The sequence below is a fragment of the Piliocolobus tephrosceles genome, chromosome 16 (assembly GCF_002776525.5).
Source record: "Piliocolobus tephrosceles isolate RC106 chromosome 16, ASM277652v3, whole genome shotgun sequence".
In the NCBI taxonomy this organism is placed as follows: domain Eukaryota; kingdom Metazoa; phylum Chordata; class Mammalia; order Primates; family Cercopithecidae; genus Piliocolobus; species Piliocolobus tephrosceles.
The window spans coordinates 341,022-362,544 of record NC_045449.1 but is presented as its reverse complement, the minus strand read 5'-3'; the positions used below and the strand labels follow the sequence as shown (position 1 = coordinate 362,544).

At 46.1% G+C, this 21,523-nt stretch overlaps 1 protein-coding gene across 5 annotated transcripts in view; it reads left to right on the top strand.

Annotated features, from left to right (window-relative positions):
- VPS53 (VPS53 subunit of GARP complex) overlaps window positions 1-21,523 on the top strand; it is a 171,721-nt gene that overhangs the window by 124,378 nt on the left and 25,820 nt on the right. For all 5 annotated transcript variants that reach the window (XM_023193352.2, XM_023193353.2, XM_023193356.1 and 2 more), the window contains 4 exons: window positions 2,348-2,590; window positions 5,158-5,305; window positions 10,432-10,514; window positions 11,500-11,578. In XM_023193352.2, the coding sequence (XP_023049120.1) occupies window positions 2,348-2,590; window positions 5,158-5,305; window positions 10,432-10,514; window positions 11,500-11,578 (553 nt within the window). The remainder of the gene's footprint in view (window positions 1-2,347; window positions 2,591-5,157; window positions 5,306-10,431; window positions 10,515-11,499; window positions 11,579-21,523) is intronic.

Here is a 21,523-nt window from a genome sequence, read left to right as displayed (position 1 = left end):
ACAGCAGACTGATGGGTCTTGACTCTTTATCCAGTTTGCCAGTCTGTGTCTTTTAATTGGAGCATTTAGTCCATTTACATTTAAGGTTAATATTGTTATGTGTGATCTTGATCCTACCATTATGATATTAATTGGTTATTTTGCTCATTAGTTGATGCAGTTTCTTCCTAGCCTCGATGGTCTTTACATTTTGGCATGTTTTTGCAATGGCTGGTACTGGTTGTTCCTTTCCATGTTTAGGGCTTCCTTCAGGGTCTCTTGTAAGGCAGGCCTGGTGGTGACAAAATCTCTAAGCATTTGCTTATCTGTAAAGGATTTTATTTCTCCTTCACTTATGAAACTTAGTTTGGCTGGATATGAAATTCTGGGTTTAAAATTCTTTTCTTTAAGAACGTTGAATATTGGCCTCCACTCTCTTCTGGCTTGTAGAGTTTCTGCCGAGAGATCTGCTGTCAGTCTGATGGGCTTCCCTTTGTGGGTAACCCGACCTTTCTCCCTGGCTGCCCTTAAGATTTTTTCCTTCATTTCAACTTTGGTGAATCTAGCAATTATGTATCTTGGAGTTGCTCTTCTGGAGGAGTATCTTTGTGGCGTTCTCTGTATTTCCTGAATTTGAATGTTGGCCTGCCCTGCTAGGTTGGGGAAGTTCTCCTGGATGATATCCTGAAGAGTGTTTTCCAATTTGGTTCCATTTTCTCCCTCACTTTCAGGCACCCCAATCAGACGTAGATTTGGTCTTTTTACATAATCCCATACTTCTTGCAGGCTTTGTTCATTTCTTTTTCTTCTTTTTTCTTTTGGTTTCTCTTCTCGCTTCATTTCATTCATTTGATCCTCCATCGCTGATACTCTTTCTTCCAGTTGATCGAGTCGGTTACTGAAGCTTGTGCATTTGTCACGTATTTCTCCTGTCATGGTTTTCATCTCTGTCATTTCGTTTATGACCTTCTGTGCATTAATTAGTCTAGCTGTCAATTCTTCCACTCTTTTTTCAAGATTTTTAGTTTCTTTGCGCTGGGTACGTAATTCCTCCTTTAGCTCTGAGAGGTTTGATGGACTGAAGCCTTCTTCTCTCATCTCGTCAAAGTCATTCTCTGACCAGCTTTGATCCGTTGCTGGCGATGGGCTGTGCTCCTTTGCAGGGGGAGATGCGCTCTTATTTTTTGAATTTCCAGCTTTTCTGCCCTGCTTTTTCCCCATCTTTGTGGTTTTATCTGTCTCTGGTCTTTGATGATGGTGACGTACTGATGGGGTTTTGGTATAGGTGTCCTTCCTGTTTGATAGTTTTCCTTCTGACAGTCAGGACCCTCAGCTGTAGGTCTGTTGGAGATTGCTTGAGGTCCACTCCAGACCCTGTTTGCCTGGGTATCAGCAGCAGAGGTTGCAGAAGATAGAATATTGCTGAACAGCAAGTGCACCTGTCTGATTCTTGCTTTGGAAGCTTCCTCTCGGGGTGTACTCCACCCTGTGAGGTGTGGGGTGTCAGACTGCCCCTAGTGGGGGATGTCTCCCAGTTAGGCTACTCAGGGGTCAGGGACCCACTTAAGCAGGCAGTCTGCCCGTTCTCAGATCTCAGCCTCCGTGTTGGGAGATCCACTGCTCTGTTCAAAGCTGTCAGACAGAGTCGTTCGCGTCTGCACAGGCCTCTGCTGCTTTAGCTGAGCCCTGTCCCCAGAGGCGCAGTCTACAGAGACAGGCAGGTTTCCTTGAGCTGCTGTGCGCTCCACCCAGTTCGAGCTTCCCAGCGGCTTTGTTTACCTACTTAAGCCTCAGCAATGGCGGGCGCCCCTCCCCCAGCCTCGCTGCTGCCTTGCGGTTAGATTGCCACAGACTGCTGTGTTAGCAAGGAGGGAGGCTCCGTGGGCGTGGGACCCTTCCGGCCAGGTGTGGGATATATTCTCCTGGTGTGCCGGTGTGCTTACCGCGCAGTATTGGGGTGGGAGTTACCCAATTTTCCAGGTGTTGTATGTCTCAGTTCCCCTGGCTAGGAAAAGGGACTCCCTTCCCCCTTGCGCTTCCCAGGTGAGGCGATGCCTCGCCCTGCTTCAGCTCTCGCTGGTCAGGCTGCAGCAGCTGACCAGCACCGATTGTCTGGCACTCCCGAGTGAGATGACCCCAGTACCTCAGTTGAAAATGCAGAAATCACCGGTCTTCTGTGTCGCTCGCGCTGGGAGATGGAGACTGGAGCTGTTCCTATTCGGCCGTCTTGCTCCGCCCCCCAATTTTAAGTTTTAAATGCAGTAGGAATGATTACTTGTGGCAGTAGTTTATGTACGTTGCAAACAAGCACATTTGCTTTACTTTTCTTGAAGTAAAGTAACATTTTTGGGTTTTTTTTTCCTCCTAGGAACCTTGGAGAGCTGATAGATCGGTTTGTGGCTGATTTCAAAGCCCAGGGGCCACCTAAGCCCAACACTGATGAAGGGGGTGCCGTGCTCCCCAGCTGCGCCGACCTCTTTGTCTACTACAAGAAATGCATGGTGCAGTGCTCTCAGCTCAGTACGGGGGAGCCCATGATCGCCCTGACCACCATTTTCCAGAAGTACCTCCGAGAATACGCCTGGAAAATCCTCTCTGGCAACCTGCCCAAGTGAGTCCTGTTCTTCATAGTCTGAGTGGTGGCAAATAGACCTAAATATGGGAATCTTAAGGAAATCCACTCTGAAGTTGTTTACTGAACCACCAAGAGTATCAAGGAAGAAAGCAGGCTTCCTGAGTTCCTGAGGGCCTGAAGCTGTTTCCTCTCTGACATTCCACAGCTGATCAAGACCATCAAAGGAAGTGTCCACACTGGCTGCCCACGTGGCAAATCTTACCGCAGTGGACTCAAGGGAACCTCTCCCATTGTATACCTATTTAATAGCCATGGATTCAACTATAGATACTTGGCACACACACAAAAAGTGAGGATGTGGTGGAAATAACTGATAAATAGCTTAAGCAGTTTCACCCAAGCCTCATTCGGTGAGATTCTGCCCCGAGTGATGGGTGGGAGGAATGAATCTGCTTTTTCCTCATTCTGAGTAGGTTCCAAGTCCCTCTTGTGGTGCGCACTTCCCACCGTGCCGGACAGAGCCTGATGTTTCAGATGCGGAAGAATTGGGGGGCGGCTACTGCGTAGCTCCTAAATATGGTGACTATTGTATTATCCTGATGCATTAGAGCCGGACAGAGCCTAATGTTTGAAGATGCGGTAGGACTGGGGGCAGCTACTGCGTAACCCCCAATTATGGTGACTATTGTATTATCCTGAGGTATTAGAAGATTGTTATATTGTTTACTATTCAAATAGGTGGATCATTCAACTAGGATTTTAGAGATGTTTTGATTATATGATAGGTTTGATTGTAATAGAATATGACCTAAAGTAATGCTTGTGAATTTAGTATTTTCAAATCACCCCCATGGCTAAAAGAATTCCGGAATTTGTTTCTGTCATTATCGCTAAAATGTATCACATATGGGAGTTTCACATTATTTGGAAGAAAGAGAATAAAATCCTGTGCTCACAGGAGATAGAAGTGACGGGTATTTCACTAATGAGAACTTCTTTGACTATGATAAAAATTACTGAAATTTTTTTTTTTTTTTTGAGACCGAGTTACACTCTTGTTGCCCAGGCTGGAGTGCAATGGTGTGATTTTGGCTCACTGCAACCTCCGCCTCCCGGGTTCAAACAATTCTCCTGCCTCAGCCTCCCGAGTAGCTGGGATTACAGGCACCTGCCACCACACCGGGCTAATTTTGTATTTTTAATAGAGACGAGGTTTCTCCATGTTGGTCAGGCTGGTCTCGAACTCCTGACCTCAGGTGATCTGCTCGCCTCGGCCTCCCAGAGTGCTGGGATTACAGGCATGAGCCACCGCGCCCGGGCTTAAAATTTTAGTAACTTTTGTTCTGATTATCAAGATAGCACAGGTTCATCATAGCTTAGAAAACATAGGAACACATAAAGAAAAAAACAAAAATTGGCCGGATGCAGTGGCTTACGCCTGTAATCCCAGCACCTTGGGAGGCTGAGGCGGGCGGATCACTTGAGGTCAGGAGTCTGAGACCAGCCTGGCCAATATGGTGAAACCCCATCTCTACTAAAAATACAAAAATTATCCAGGCATGGTGGCATGTGCCTGTAATCCCAGCTACTCGGGAGGCTGAGGCAGGAGAATCACTTGAACCCGGGAGGCGAAGGTTGTAGTGAGCCGAGATTACGCCACTGCACTCCAGTCTGGGCGTTGCGGGGAGACTCTGCCTTAAAAAAAAAAATTATGTATAATCTCGCTACCCAAAGAAAACTTAACTTTTTGGTGTATATTTTTCTGTTCTTGATAGATACATAATGTGTGTGATCTGCGTGCTTTTGTTTGTTTGTGTCACGGAATTGGGGCTCTACTGCTGATAGGTTTATTCCCTGCAGCCACCGTTTAACTTCATCCTGGGAGCATTTTCCCACGTGTATTAGCGTCTCAACAGGAAAACAATGGCATATTCAGCTGCGGTTTTGTCAGTAAAGAGACAGTTCACAGAAGTGGGGGCAAGGTGAAAGGAGCCAAAAGAGGATTCCAAAGTCTCCAGACACGAGTGGGGAGCGGTTACTACCGTAGAACTCACTCAAGAGCTGGAGCTGCCCCCAAACCCTGTAGTCACAGGAGGATGTGAGATGGGTTTTGGCCTCTTGGGACACTTAGGGCCTTGGGCAGGAAGCGTGTCTTCACATTCGCGTATGTCCTCCTCCAGAAGCACACAGAAGTCACAGTGCAGACTTTTCTTAAGTGAAAGAAACAGGGCAGGTAACCACCTTTCGTTCTCCAGATGGTCCCCAATGAGTTCTGCATATCAGGAGGTTCCAAGCTAAAGAGAGGGGCAGCTCAACAGCCTTCCCTTTGGATATTAGACCATCCTAGTTGATGTGGCTAATGACTGGCTGACGATTCAGGTTAACTAAAATAGGAATCATCTCTTTCTATTTCTGATGGTGAGAGAATCTAAACAGACGATAGTCAAGGTAAGGTCAGTAGGAAAAGGACTCATTGTATGTGGACTGATTTGGGCCACATCCAGCCTTCACTTCCCCCCTTTCTTTTCTTAAAATATGCAGTTTCCAGTTCAGGAAGCAAATTAGAAATTCCACGCTGACTCGTTCCTGTTCCTTTTCCTCAGAACCACAACCAGCAGTGGAGGGCTGACCATCAGCAGCCTCCTTAAGGAAAAGGAGGGCTCAGAAGTAGCCAAGTTCACTCTGGAGGAGCTCTGCCTCATCTGCAGCATCCTGAGCACAGCAGAGTACTGCCTGGCTACCACCCAGCAGGTGAGCTGTCCTGGCTGCCCACTCACCACCTCCTTTTCCTGAACTCTCTGGGCTGCGTCGCTCAGCAAGTAAGAATATACGTCCTAACACGGCCACAGACAACCCTGAGTCAGAGCAGTTGGCCTGCCACAGAGGAAAGCTCACTGTCCAGCCATACGGCTGCTCAGGCAGCTGTCTTACAGGAAGGCCTTGTTAAAAGGAGACTGGGCAAGAAAGTAGGACTGGTCACCTCCCTGGCGTTGTGTAAGCTCCTCAAAGGGCATGACCCAGTAAAAGTGGGTCAGTAGCACTCCTGCCCTATGAAGCAGGAACAGACTTGTCTGTCCTAGGACCCAGCCTTTGGTGATGGTGAGTCACAGCCAGTTACTCCATGCTCAGAAGAGTTACAAAGTTAGGCAGAATGCTCTGGGCTTTTATGTCTTCTGAAATTTACATGGCATTTTCAGTCTGCCTAAACAAACAGCCATTGTTTGGGATGCTGACGTTCAGGAACTGGGGGGCAGGAAAGGGTGATGTCGCTGCTGGAGGCCCCCAAATGGCCGTAGTTCAGCAGCTGATGGGGCAGAAGGAAGACCCAGAATAACCTCTGACTCAGCCGTAAACGTGGGGTTAGAAATTCCTTTTCACACTGGGGCTGGGATTCCCTGAGGCCAAGAGAAAGAACATAATTTGGAAAAGTTCTGCTCTTCTACCCACTTTGTATTTATAATTTACAGATGCCTAGACCACAGGAAGATAGTCATAAGTGATTTTTCAGACAGCACAGCTTGGAGCTCCTGTGAACCAGGGCAGCAATACAGCAGGTCAAACAGGAAGGGTGTCCACAAAGGCCCCTCAGTGGCACGTAAGCCAGCCAGAGGCAGAGGCAGCAGCACACTCTGCCTGGGGACCTGGGCATGTTGAGTTGCGAAGGTCATGACCTGCCAGGGTTTGGCCTTGGAGCCACAGAGCAGTCCGTTTAGCCCCAGGCCACTCCCAGGTGAGATGGCAGTATCTGTAAGGACCTCCAAGGCAGGGGTTCCAGAGTTCTTTTGAGGAGAAGCACTGTTGAACTATTTTGTGTGTGCAGAAAGAAATACATACATGTAAATATGCTATTTTAAAGGCAAAATAACTATAGTGTAAAAAAACAAAAATGATCCCTCTTAATCCCATCATCCTCAAATAATCATATTAGCAATTTGGGGTATTTTTTCAGTTGTTATTTATAGACATAGTTTTGTATGTTTTAATCTTAATTCACCTTTACAGCCTTTTATTGTTAGTGTCATACGTAGCATTAGCATTTTTCCTGTCATTATGATGATAGTAATAATCATTATAACTATCATTACAGTGTCATTATTACTATCATTGTTTATGGCCACATAATATTTCTCTTTAAGGGACTATACCATAAATTATTTATTTATTTATTTATTTTTTGAGACGGAGTCTTGCTCTGTTGCCCAGGCTGGAGTGCAGTGGCTACGATCTCAGCTCACTGCAACCTCCACCTCCCAGGTTCAAGCAATTCTTCTGCCTCAGCCTCCTGAGTAGCTGGGATTACAGGCACCCACCACTACCCCTGGCTAATTTTTGTGTTTTTTTTTTAAGTAGAGGTGGGTTTTACCATCTTGGCCAGGCTGGTCTCGAACTCCTGACCTTGTGATCCACCCTCCTCGGAGAGCCCTTCCTTGGCCACCCCCCTTCAGCAGAGAGCCCCTCCTTGGCCACCCCTCTTCAGTAGGCAACTCCCTTATTCCAGCATTGCCAAATTTGTTTCTTTCCTAACACCACAAAACTGAAGTTACATCTCGGCTGGCTTACTTCCTTATTATCTGGCTCCCCCATTAGTTTTAAGTCCCATGCCAGAAAGAGTCTACTCTGTTCATCTCTGTTCATTAGCACCAAATACGATGCCTGGTACGTAATAAGTGCTTAATGAAGATCTCTTGGAGGAAGAAATAACCCACTTCTGAGATAATGGCATTAATCCACGATGAGACCGGAGCCCTCATGACCTAATACCTCTCAACACTGTGGCATTGGGGGTTAAGTTTCTAACACATAAACGTTGGAGTACACAATCAAACCATAGAACGATGTTATAAATTGCTATTGTAGTTTTTTTTTTTTAAACTACACTTTTCAGGATATTTTTAGATTTATAGAAAAATTGCAGAGATCATTTGCATGGTTTCCATATACCACTTACCCAGTTTCCCATATAATTAACATTAATATGAAAAATGTGTTATAATTAATGAATCAATAATGATATATTTTTGGCATTGCTTGTAAATTTTATTTTCAGATTCTTTTTGTTTAATATGGGGCCTCAATCTCTTGCCCAGGCTGGAGTGCGGTGGTGTGATCACAGCTCACGGCAGCCTGGAATGAAAGCGATCCTCCCCTCGGCCTCCCAAGTGGCTGGAGCTACACGGGGACTTCAGGCACCTGCCACCATGCCGGCCAATAGTTTTTATTTTTGTGGAGTTGGGGTCTCACTATGTTGCTGTTGCTCAGGCTGGTCTTGAACTCCTGGGCTCAAGTGATCCTCCTGCCTCAGCCCCCGCAGTGTTGGGATTACCGGCTGTACCACTGGGCCCGGCCTGCTCAGATTATTGAGTCTCTGGTTTCTTCTTCCCTTTCTCTTTGCCTCCTGCAATCTCCTCTTTGAGAAACTGGATTGTTTGCCCTGTAGATTTTCCCAAGGTTTGGATTTGGCTGATTGCACCCACAAGTATTAATGGCCATTTTACTTTGTCTCTTGTATTTCCCATAAATCGGTAGTTAGATGTAGAAGCCTGAACTGATTCAGGTTCTTTTTTACAGAAAACTACGTCATAGTGATGTTTTGTGTGTCGGCCGTTAAGATACACAGTGCTTGGGTGCTCTTTGTGTGATGTCAACAGCCACTGATGCTCAAAGCCCAGATTCTTTACTCAATTAGGAGGCAGAAAGAATGATACTGTGGCCGGGCGCGGTGGCTCACGCCTGTAATCCCAGCACTCTGGGAGGCTGAGGTGGGCAGATCACCTGAGGTCAGGAGTTCGAGACCAGGCTGGCCAACATAGTGAAACCCCGTCTCTACTAAACATACAAAAATTAGGGCCGGGTGCGGTGGCTCATGCCTGTAATCCCAGCACTTTGGGAGGCCAGAGGCAGGTGGATCATGAGGTCAGAAGTTCAAGACCAGCATGGCCAACATGTGGCCAAAAAGTGAGGAGCATGGAAAGCTTAGAAAGTGGGGGTGCAGCAAAGCAAGGGAGTGGGTCGGCAGGGCTGCGCAGGGCACATTTCAGGGAGAGGAAGAAGGAAGTGTGAAGTATGAAGGTCCTGAGGGCGAAGGACCCTGGTGTCTCCCAGAAATTTAAAAGGCCAGTGTAACTGAAGCCTAGCAGGCAAGGTGGAGAGTAGCAAGACGAGGCCAGAAAGCTGGGCAGGACCCAGTTCATGGTTAGGAATTTGGATTTTATTTTCAGTGTCATAGGAAGAGCCTGCTGAAGAGTTTAAGCATGATAAGCCTGTGCCATAATTTGTTTCATCCCTTGTAAATGCACACGTAGATTGTTTCCAGCTTTATGAGGACAGTATTGATCTGTTTTGTTCACTGAATAACTCTCTTATTCTGTTACACAGCCTGAACAAAGAAGGCTTGGAGTAAATATTGGTCGAATTAATGAATGCTGCAAAAAATACGCGTATCTTTATCCGTTATTCTCCTGATTTCATTGAAATGCATTTCTAGCTGTGAAATTGCTGGTTTAGGTAATATGTGTATTTAAATTTTTGCTTTCTGAATAGATTGCCTTCCAAAAAGGTTATACTAATTTATGCACCCCAATAGCATTTTCAAATTTAAGACAAAACATTGGTTATTCTGGCTGGGCGCGGTGGCTCACGCCTGTAATCCCAGCTGTAGTCCCAGCTACTCAGCACTTTGGGACTTGGAGGTGGGTGGATCACCTGAGGTCAGGAGTTCAAGACCAGCCTGGCTGATATGGTGAAACCCCATCTCTACTAAACATACAAAATTAGCTGGGCGTGGTGACACACACCTGTAGTCACAGCTACTCAGGAGGCTGAGGCAGGAGAATCGCTTGAACCCTGGAGGCGGAGGTTGCAGTGACCTGAGATCGCGCCATTGTACTCCAGCCTGGGCAACAAGAGTGAAACTCCGTCTCAAAAAAAAAAAAAGGCCAAAACATTAGCTATTCTTAGAGTTTGTGTGATAGGTTTACAGTGCTAGATTAATCAACTTCCAGGGATACTTCCAAGTATTTACAAGTCCTGGTCCCGTTATTTTTCTTTGAGTTCCAGGAACATGTTGATTGTTTCTGTCCCTGGCTGTTGGCTGATGACAGCAGGGACCGCATTTCTTTTGTTTACCGCTGTATCCCCAATGCCTTAATGAGGCGATTGGCCCATCGTAGCATTCAGTGGCTATTTTAGCTGGTTTTACTGCTACTCACCACCAAAGGTTTCCAATCTGGATGGGCAAGTTCATGGGGCAGGGAGTATCTTAAAATCAGGTTCTTTTCAGAATGAATTGATGGGAATTGTTGATGTGTCATAAGAAAGAAGCACAGCACAGTGCTAAAGGGCACTGGCTCTGGAGGGAGTTTGATTCCTGACCCTACCACTTCTATCTTGGGTGGGCCCCCATGCTATTTTTCTGATCTGTAAGATGAGGATGATAACAATAGAATCTTCCTCATAAGGTTATAAGATTGGCCAGGCATGGTGGCTCACACCTGTAATCCCAGCACTTTGGGAGGCCGAGACGGGCGGATCACCTAAAGTTGGGAGTTTGAGGCCATCCTGACCAACATGGAGAAATCCCTGTCTCTACTAAAAATACAAAATTAGCCGGGCGTGGTGGCACGCCTGTACTCCCAGCTACTCGGGAGGCTGAGGCAGGAGAATCGCTTGAACCCGGGAGGCAGAGGCTACAGGGAGTCGAGGTCGCACCACTCCACTCCAGCCTTGCTCCACAAGAGTGAGACTCCGTCTCAAAAGAAAAAAAAAAGCGTCTGGAATTATGCCTGAATCATCAAACTCAGTAAATGTTAACTATCATTATGATGCTACTTCTTTGGATAATCATTGACCATGCATCTGTTTCTCCTATTTTCCAACAGCTAGAAGAAAAACTCAAAGAAAAAGTGGATGTAAGTCTGATTGAACGAATCAATCTGACTGGAGAGATGGACACGTTCAGCACGTACGTACCTCGCACATCCTTGCTGCCTGTCCTCTCTCTATTACACAGCAGCGTTCAGCATGTATATACCTCGCACACTTGCTCACTGCCTGTCCTCTCTTTGTTACACAGCAGTGTTTAGCACGTATGTACCTTGCACATGCTTGGTCGCTGCCTGTCCTTTCTCTGTTACACAGCAGCGTGCCTCAGGCTGTTGGCTTTAGTCACTGCAGAACCTAAGAGGTGTCTGTTGGGTCAGAATGAGTCCCTACTGGCCACTAAGAGGCAGCTTCAGAACTGGGCTGCCGTTGTACCTCCTCAAATGCAGTTGCTCTTTTAGCTTATGGGGTCTTTATTGTCTCACTGTGAAGAATAACCACAGAGAAGACATTCTCCCTTGGCCATCCCTGATCTGCCCCCACCTAAACCCACAGAAGGCCAGGCCTACCTTCAGTGTTTTAAAGTGTAAAGTATAAATGGCTTGAATTTAGCCACTGAGGGAATAAGAGTGTGGGGTGGCAGGGGAGGTCCACCTTCTTTCCCTGTTAGGACCTTGTGGCCCTTTAGTTTTGGTCCATTTCTGCTCCACTGCCATGAAATGAGACAGGCATGGCCAGGCCGCAGCTTTCACATCAGCCGCTTAATGAGGAAAAATCAAAATTCTCTTCTTAGTTTATTTCTTCCACTTCTCTTAACTTTATTTTCTTCAGTTCTGACTTAAACATTTTTGGGAAGCAGGTTCTTTTATAGGAAGATGTGAACGGGGATACTGGGGTGGTGATTAGGGAGATGGGCCGTGGGGTTCTGTGTCCTGACTGGGTGAGGATATAGCTGGGTAAAACCAGGACGTGAAGAAAGAGCCAAGCTGCTCTTCCACTGTCATTGATTGAAGCTCAAACTTTGCCGATGAAATAATGAATCTGAGTTTGACACAGAGGCCTGAGTGTCAGTCATTCAGACGGCCGTTGTTTGAAGGAGTGACCACAGTGATTTCTTTGATTTGCAGCGTCATCTCCAGCAGTATTCAGCTTCTGGTTCAGGATCTGGATGCCGCCTGTGATCCTGCCCTGACGGCCATGAGCAAGGTAAGGTCGTGGGAAATGGCGTCTTACAAACTAGCGAGAGCAGCCCCAGGTGGCGTTGACTGTCTGTGGCTTCTCCAGGCTTATCGGAGCTTAAAGGACCAGCTGAGAGGACAATGGAACGGCCCCGGAGTTCCTGAGAGCACTCAGTGTGTGTTGCACCCGGGTCGGGTCAGTTACTTGTCCTTTTAGAGACAGAGCATCACACAGTATTGGAGGATGGGAAAAAAAAAAAAGAGAGACGAAGTAAATGTGTTTGATGAGTCTAAAGGAGATGTTGTCTATGGTTTATATTTTTTAGAGAGAAAGTCTCTCTCTGTCGCTCAGGCTGGAGTGCAGTGGTGCCATCATGGCTCCCTGCAGCCTCGACCCTCTGGGCTCATCTGTCCTCCTGCCTCAGCCTCCCAAGTAGCTGAGACCACAGGCGCTTGCCACTGCATCCAACTACTATTTAAATGTTTTGTAAAGCTAAGAGTCTTGCTGTGTTGCCCAGACTGGTCTTGAACTCCTTGCGTCAAGCAGTCTTCCCACCGAGGCCTCCCAAAGTGCTGGGATTACAGGCATTAGCTATTGCGCCCAGCTGAGATGGATCATTTTTAATTACCAAGCGCTCCCTCATGTTCCTATTTTTGGCTTTTATGTGCCTATGCCTTTTTTTCCCAAATGAATGTCGGTTCCGTAAGTGCACAGACCATCTCTTTCACCCCTTTTTTATCTCTCATGTAGTCTTGAATATGGGAGATTCATTTTTGTTAATTAAAACTGAATCAGCCATGTTCCTTTATTTACGTATTGTCTTTGATTAGTATCTGACACATGCTAAAAACCTTGGTGTGGTCTCACCAGAATGGGTGTTCTCGTTCGTGCTTGAAGCAGTAACTTCTGACTCACTCTTCATTCTTGCCCACTGAGCGGTTTTTCCGACTCGTTCTGAACTCTGGTGCCAATGCAAGAGTCCTTGATGAGGCTGTGAACTCTGGTTTTCTCATATCGTGGTGGCCCATCAGTCAGCCCTTGGCCCTCAAGTCCTTCCTTTGGCACTTACTGAGCACTACCTCATGTTCCTATTTTTGGCTTTTATGTGCCTATGCCTTTTTTCCCAAATGAAGTCAGTTCCGTAAGTGCACAGACCATGTCTTTCACCCCTCTTTTGTCTCTCATGTAGCCTTGAATATGGGAGATTCATTTGTGTTAATTAAGTTGGAAATGGGCCTTTGTTATGCTAAACCCGAGGAACATGAAGCTGCAACTCTAGAACTTTGCTGAGCAGGGATTGGTAAACTAGAGTTTGGGATCCAAATCTGGCCCACTACTTGTTTTTGAAAATAAAGTTTTATTGGAACACAGCCACGTTCCTTTATTTACATATACTCTATAGCTGCCTTTTTGCAATATGGCGGTAGAATTGAGTCATTGCAACAGAGACTAGCCCACAAAGCTAAAAAAATTTAATACTTACTCTCTGACCCTTTATAGAAAAAGTTTGCCAGTGTCTGCTCTAGAGTCCTAGGCTCTTGTAGCAAATTCTGGAGAAGTGATTTCTCTGGGTTATACTGGCCAGTACCAGAGGGCAGTGAGAGGAACACTAACTTTGGAGTCAGACAGGCCTAACTCCTCCAGGGTTTCCTTTGGGGGTCTTGAGCAGAGGATTCACCTGTCTGGGCCAACGTGACGTCATCTGGGCCCACCTACCCCAAGGGAACTGTGGATCTCTGCATCCCAGCATTGCTGTGAGGATGAAACAGGGAACACATGGGTCTAGTGCCCGGCACATAGTAAATACTCATGAAATGTGAGTTCCCTCTCCCTCCTGTCAGGAGGAGTGACCATGTCACAAGGTTGTGTAAGCAGACGTTTGGTCTGAATTTGGTTTTGCAGCAGATTGTAAATATTTAACAAAAATAAGATTAAAACAAAAATAAGATTAAAAACTTTGGGGTTTTATGAACTGAAGTGGCAAGTCCTAGAATAGCTGACATCACAGTTTTATTCAGAAAGCGCATCTTTTTCACGAGTCCCGTGCTGACAGGCACGTTCGGCATCCTGGGCCTTCACAGGAGGACGCTCGGGGCAGGCGGACGGGGGCCGGTCCGGGGGACGCTCGGGGCAGGCGGACGGGGCCGGTCCGGGGGACGCTCGGGGCAGGCGGACGGGGGATGCTCGGGGCAGGCGGACGGGGGCCGGTCCGGGGGACGCTCGAGGCAGGCGGACGGGGGCCGGTCCGGAGGCTTAGAGGAGTTCGTTTTGCAGGCTCTGCTTATCCCCTCCTGCTGGTGAGCGTTCCCCACGTCCTGAGTGTGATCTGTCCCAGCTGCCGTCTCTCCTGAACTGCACACACTTTAGGTCGGAATGCAGCTGGTGAAAGCATTTTCACATTTACCAAAGGAAGAGTGGATTATTATTTTTTCTTTTTCAATAAAATCACAGTTGGAAGGGGTTTAACACTGCAGGTGTTGCTTACACCAACTGTCGGTTGGTTCTGTGGATTTCCCTCAAACCCTGCCCTGTCCCACACTCTACTTCTCCCCGTGCCCACACCAGCAAATATTCACAGAGACCGTGCCTCCAGAGTCCTTTGTTCATATCATAGGAAAACCACAGACTTGGGAATGCAGCAGCTGGGAGGCCGTTAACTTTTTGTCTGAGTCTTCTGGAGTTGTAGCAAAATAAAATCCATGTGATAGAAGTAAACAAGCCAAGTGGTCACAAATTGATTCAACACACATTCTGTGCTCTTTATGCCTGCATCCTGTGTTGTGTAGTTTCTTCTAGGATTTTAAAAAACTTCTGTGATAATGGTTGTTTCTGTCTCTGATTCTATCATTTTTACCACTGGTTGGACAGTTCAGTTCAGACCCTGCCCAGCGCAGTGCTGGGAGCTGCGAGGCTAAGAAAGGTGTAAACCTTTGACTAAGGTGTTTAGGTTCCAGGAGCTGAGGGCAAGAGATGTGTAAGATGACAGCAACACCCAGTAACTGTAATAAAAGAGACGAGGAAATCAGTGCCAGAAGAAAAGTACAAAATACACCCTCTTCAAAGAGGGAGGAGTTCATATCCAGGTGGGGAGTCAAGGAAGGCCCTCGTAAGGAAGTGGTGTTTGAAACAGATCAGGGTGAAGTTCTGAATGAATTTGTGATTAGGAGGACAGTTCAAACGGGGTGAAAACATGAGTAAAGTTTTGTGAGGTGAGGAAAGCTGAAGAGTTTGGTTAAAACTGCCACTCTCATTCAGCATCCCAGGGGCTCCTCAGGCGACTCCTGTACTTGGACTGACAGAGTTAAGATTAGAAACGAGACTGCCCTCCGGGAGTCTGTACCCTGCTGGGAAGAAACCTGAGAAGAACCAGTACTGTAAATAAATGTATCTTATAAATGTCAGAAGGACTGTTGACTTGCCAAAATGGAGTGTAGTCGCTGGATGATTCTGAGTTGACGGAAGGAGTTTTCCTTGACAAGATGGATTGAGCCAGGCAACTGGGTTAAGTCATTCTCCTGGGAGACCTCATTCTCACGGAAGGCACCTCGTGGCGTCCTCATTGGTTGGCATATAGAGCTTTCATTATCTGTGTCTTCACTCCACTGCTAGATCGGTTTCTGCCGCTCCCTCCGGACCATGTGCCCTGTTCTCCAGCCACAGCCATGTTTACTTCCCTGAATGCACATTGCTCTTTTGTGGCTTCCATGCCTTTTCTCATTTTATTCTTTCTGCCCAGGATTTTCTTCCTGCTGTCGTCTGCCCAAGGAGCACATCCTTTAAGATCGAGTTCGAATGTCTGTCCCCGTTTAAAAACCTGAGGTGTAATTCACACACCATAGAATTCACCCTTTTAAAGTGTACAGTTGGCCAGGAGCAGTAGCTCATGCCTGTAATCCCAGCACCTTGGGAGGCTGAGGAGGGCAAATCATTTGAGGTCAGGAGTTGGAGACCAGCCTGGCCAGCATGGTGAGACCCCGTCTCTACTAAAAATACAAAAAACTTGCTGAACCTGATGGGTCACACCTATAGTCCCAGCTACTCAGGAGGCTGAGGTAGGAGAATCACTTGAACCTGGCAGGTGGAGGTTGCAGTGAGCTCAGATCGCGCCACTGCTCTCCAGCCTGGGTGACAGAGCGAGACACTATCTTACAAATAAATAAATAAAGTGTACAATTTAGTTGTTTTTAGTATATTCACAGTGTCGTGAAACCACCACCACCATCTAATTCCAGAACATCTTCATCACCCCCAAAAGAAACCCCGTACCTCTCAGCAGTCATTCTCCATTCCGCTGACAACCATTAGCCTACTTTCTGTCTCTGTGGATTTGCCCCTCCTGACATTTCACATACATAGAATCACATGGCGTGTGGCACGTCTTGTGCCTGGCTCTCTTCACTTAGCGTCGTGTTTTCAGGGCACGTTCATGGTGGGGCATGTGTCAGCACTCCATTCCTTTTTGTGGCTGAGTGACATTCCATTGTGTGGATAGACCACATTGTGTTTATTCATTGATCTCTTGGATGTTTGAGTTATTTCTGCTTTCTAATTTTGAATATTGCTGTGAACATTCATGTACAGGTTTTCGTATAAACATGTTTTCAGTTCTCTTCAATATGTACCCAAAGGCCGGGCGTGGTGGCTCAAGCTTGTAATCCCAGCACGTTGGGAGGCCGAGACGGCCGGATCATCTGAGGTCAGGAGTTCAAGAGCAGCCTGGCCAACACGGTGAAACCCCATCTCTACGAAAAATACAAAAATTATCCAGGTGTGGTAGCGCGCGCGCCTGTAACCCCAGCTACTCGGGAGGCTGAGATAGGAGAATGGCTTGAACCTGGGAGGCAGGGGTTGCAGTGAGCCGAGATATCACCACTGCACTCCAGCCTGAGTGACAGAGGGAGACTCTGTCTCAAAAAAAAAAAAAAAAAAGTACCTAAGGAATGGAACCGAAAGAGCTGCATGGTCAATTTATGTTTAACGTTTTGAGAAACTGCCAAACTGTTTTCTAAGGTGACTATGCCATTGTATATTTCCACCAGCAAAGTGTAAAGGACTCAGTTTCTCCACGTCTTCCCCCACACTTGTTTTTCCTTTTTTTTTATAGCCATTTTCGTGGGTGTGAAGTGGTATCTCATTGTGATTTCAGTTTGCATTTCTTCCATGACTAACATGCTGGTCACCTTCTCAGGTGCTACTGGTGATTTGTATGTTCTCTTGGAATGAAAGACAATTAAATGTTTTGCCTATTTTAAAATTGGGTTGTCTTTCTGTTGTTGAATTGTAAAAGTTATTTTTATATCTGGATACTAGACCCTTTATCAGATATGAAATTTGTAAATATTCTCTTGCATTCTGTGGCTGGGTTGTCTTTTCACTTTCTTGATAATGGCTTTGATTTTCTGAAGTCTGGTATGTCATGTGTGTGTGCATGTGTGTGTGTGTGTGATATCTAAGATACCATTGCCTGATCCAAAATCGTAAAGATTTACTCTGTGGTTTCTTCTAAGAATTTTAGTTTTAGTTCTTAAATTTAGGTCTTCACAAAAAAGAAAAAAGAAAACAAAAGGAAAAAAATGTAGATCTTCAATTCATTTTGAGTTAATTTTTGTATATGGTGTGAGGCAAAGATTCAGCAGCATTCTTTTGCTGAAAGATACTCAGCTTTCCCAGCACCATTTGTTGAAAAGACTATTCTGTTCAAGTTGGATGGTCTTGACACCCTCGTAAAAAATCAGTTACCCATAGATGTGTGGGATTATTTCTGGGGTCTCAGTTCTATTCCATCCATCTGTATGTCTGTCCTCAGCATCTGTATGTCCATCTTCAGGCCAGTACCACACTGTTCAGCTTTAATAGCTTTGTAGTGATCTTTGAAATCAAGAAGTATGAGTCTTCCAACTTTGTTGTTTGTCAACACTGTTTTGGCTCTTCTAGGTCCCTTACAATGTCAGCATTTCTTGCCTCAGCCAGAGCTTTCCTCTTTCTCCTTCAAGACACCACAGTACCTAGACTACCTTTCTGCTTTGTTATATAATCATTTTTATGTCTTTGTCTTTCCTATTAAACTTTGAGCAACTTGAGGGCTGTGTCTTATTCATTTTGGAAACCCGTGGCATAGCACGGTACTTGCTTAACTGTGGTATTCCCTGAATGACTTTGAAGGTAAAGAGGGGGTGGGGTGGGGGACGGAAGAGAAAGAACTGAAGGACCACAAACACCCTTTTGACCAAAGATGGGTAAACAAGTGAGGCATAGATAGAACTCTGCTGAGCAGACATAGCCAGGTGGAGCTGATAGATGTAGAGTGGGAAACTTGGACATCTTTGTGGGAGACGGTGGGGTCACGGAATCCTGGAAACCTTCAGGTCCATAGCTAGTGCTGTTGAGGATGGAGTGATGTTCCTCGATGGCACCTAATAGCAGAAGGGCTTCTGACTTCAGCAGGTGGCATCCTGGAGCCGATTGAAGAGATGTTGGAATGAAGGACTAATTTTCTTGATTTTTAGTAAAGATGAGGTCTTGCTGTGTTGCCCAGGCCAGTCTCAAACTCCTGAGCTCTATTGACCTTCCCACCTCGGCCTCCCAAAATGCTGGGATTACAGGGCGTGAACCACTGTGCCTGGCCTCTTTATTGCTTATTTTCTTAGATAACCTCTATGAGTTGATAATAAGTTACTATTTGCTGAGCACTTACCAGGAATTAGAACCCAATTAATTTCATTCTAACAATAAATTCATAAGATGGCTATGCCATTTCCGCTTTTCACAGATAAAGAAGCTGAAACACAGAGACACTAAATCACCTGCTCCAGATCTTTTAGCTACTCGGGAGGCTATGGTGGGAGGATCACTTGAGCCAGAGAGGCAGAGGTTGCAGTGAGCTGTGATCACGCCACCACACTGTCTCTCTATGCAGGATTGTGCCACGCCATACAGAGAGAGAGTAAGTCTTTTTGGCAAATGTGGCAACTGAGGCAAAATCAGCTTAAGTAACCTGCCTAAACATGGAAGAGCCTCGGCCTCCCAAACTGCTGGGAATACAGACATGTTGCCATCACACCCGGCCTGATATTTTTGAAAAAAAGAATAAAATTTAAATCACATAATTTCAATTAGTTGATACATTTCTGTCAGTGTGTGCCCAGTCCTGGTGGGTCCACATGAGTGTTCGTGCTGATATGAGTATGAGTTCTTCAAGCATTCACCATCATCATGGTGTACATTCGTCTCCAGCTTTTCTTGATCTGACACCAGGACTTTTCTACAGAGGAGAAAATGTGTTGAGCAGCCGCCCCACATATTCCAATCTGTGGTGAATATTTTTCCCTGAAAACTAATGAACTTTCCTTCTGGTATCTTCTTTCCTTCCTCCCTCCACTCCCCCCCCCCTTATCCCCCTTCCCCCCCCCCCTCCCTCCCCCCCCCCCCCCCCCTCCCCCCCCCCCTCCCCTCCCCTCCCCTCCCCTCCCTTCCCTTCCCATTATGCTTAAAGCCATATAGCTTATAACAGTGAAGCTAGAAGTAAAACTAGTTCTCCTGATTCTGGAAAAAGTAGTTATTTGGAGTGTTCTGGTGGAAATAAAAAGGATTCTATCTTTTAGATTTAAATCCTACAAATCCTTAGAAATGAGTATGTCTGGTTATGCCCCTGTATGTAGGATAGAGAGCCGTGGGCTTCGAGCAGGGGCTGCTGGTCCCACGGTCCCCTCCTCTCTCCAGGCCGTTTCCTAGGGCTGCTCACATCACTCAGTTAAGTAATCCAAGTCTCTGTTCAGAAGCAAACACACTTAGTGTTTTGCCCATTAATGGTAGTTTTAGGAAAAAACAGAAACTGAATAAATTAAATTTTCTTACAGTCTGGCACATAATTTATATTAGGTTTCAGGATTGTGAACATGTATCCATTTAGGAGGCTGCATTACGATCCCCCAAAGACATTTTGAAACAGAAGAGTTCTCAAGTCTGTTCTCATTTTCCTCAGTCATTACAAAGCAGATCTGTTTCAGAAGTCCCAGGGAAAGCCATGGCTAAGAAATCCTCAAGTTCACTGCTACGTAGAATCAAGACAAGTCTGTTCTCATTTCCATTTTCCTCAGTCATTAAAATGCACATCTGCTTCAGAAGACCCGTAGAAAGCCACGGCTAAGAAACCCTCAAGTTCTACCTAGAATCAAGATACAACTTTCTTTTTCATAAAAAAGATTTTTCCCATTATGATAAAGCTAAATCACTTCCATTTTAGAAAAATGCAGGCCGGGCGCGGTGGCTCAAGCCTGTAATCCCAGCACTTTGGGAGGCCGAGACGGGCGGATCACGAGGTCAGGAGATCGAGACCATCCTGGCTAACATGGTGAAACCCCGTCTCTACTAAAAAATACAAAAATCTACCCGGGCGAGGTGGCGGGCGCCTGTAGTCCCAGCTACTCGGGAGGCTGAGGCAGGAGAATGGCGTAAACCCGGGAGGCGGAGCTTGCAGTGAGCTGAGATCCGGCCACTGCACTCCAGCCCAGGCGACAGAGCGAGACTCCGTCTCAAAAAAAAAAAAAAAGAAAAATGCAGTTTTTTTGTTTGTTTGTTTGTTTGACAATCTCGCTCTGTCTCCCAGGCTGGAGCGCAGTGGCGTGATTTGTGCTCATGGCAACCTCTCCCTCCTGGGTTCAAGCAATTCTCCTGCCTCAGCCTCCCAAGTAGCTGGGATTACAGGCACCTGCCACCACATGCGGCTAATTTTTGTATTTTTGGTAGAGACGGGGTTTCATGGTGTTGCCCAGGCTGGTCTCAAATTCCTGGCCTCAAATGATCTGCCCGCCTCGGCCTCCCAAACTGTTGGGATTACAGGCATGTTGCCATCACGCCCGGCTAGATTTTTTTGAAAAAAAGAATAAAATTTAAATCCCCATAATTTCAGTTAATTGGTACATTTCTGAATTAATTGATAATTATCGGTTATCTAAGTTTAGTGATTTTTAGTGATAGTGCAAGTATTTATTCTTAAAATTATAAGAGTAGCTAAAATTTACTGTGGAATTAATACGTGTTGTGAGACACAGTGTTAAGAGCATTCTGTGCATTATCTTTCAATAATAGATTATAGATGTTACCACCATCCCAGTTTTACAGATGAGAAAACTGAGGCTCAGAGAAATTAGGTGACTTGTCCGGGTCACCCCTTTAGAAGGTTGCACAGTGTCAGAACTCAGACTGGGTGACTCAATTTCAGCATGTTGAGTACCATCTTAATGACCTTTCCTGCTAACTTAGCAGTTGTGCTTCCTTAGGCCGGTCACTCGCTGTCCTCAAGCCTGTCTCATCCTCATTTATTATTACTCACAAAGAGGAGTAGTACCTCTTCACTACATCATTCATTCATCAGGCAGCAAGTTCATGTGGAAATGTCAGGCACAGCGCCTGGTACATAGTAGATGCTTGATAAACATTCCTTCAGCGCCAGGTGCGTCGTAGGTGCTTGATAAACGTTCTTTCAGTGCCTGGTGCGTAATAGGTGCTTGATAAAGGTTCCTTCAGTGCCCGGTGTGTGGTAGGTGCTTGATAAGCGTTCCTTAAGCACTCGGTGTGTAGTAGGTGCTTGATTAACGTTCCTTCAGCGCCCGGTGCGTAGTAGGTGCTTGATAAACGTTCCTTCAGCACCTGGTGCGTAGTAGGTGCTTGATAAACGTTCCTTCAGTGCCTGGTGCGTAGTAGGTGCTTGATAAAGGTTCCTTCAGTGCCCGGTGTGTGGTAGGTGCTTGATAAACGTTCCTTAAGCACTTGGTGCGTAGTAGGTGCTTGATTAACATTCCTTCAGTGCTGAGTGCGTAGTAGATGCTTGATAAACGTTCCTTCAACGCCGGGTGCGTATTAGGTGCTTGATTAACGTTCTTAAGAGCCCGGTGCGTAGTAGGTGCTTGATAAACATTCCTTCAGTGCCGGGTGCATAGTAGGTGCTTTATTAACATTCCTTCAGCGCTGGGT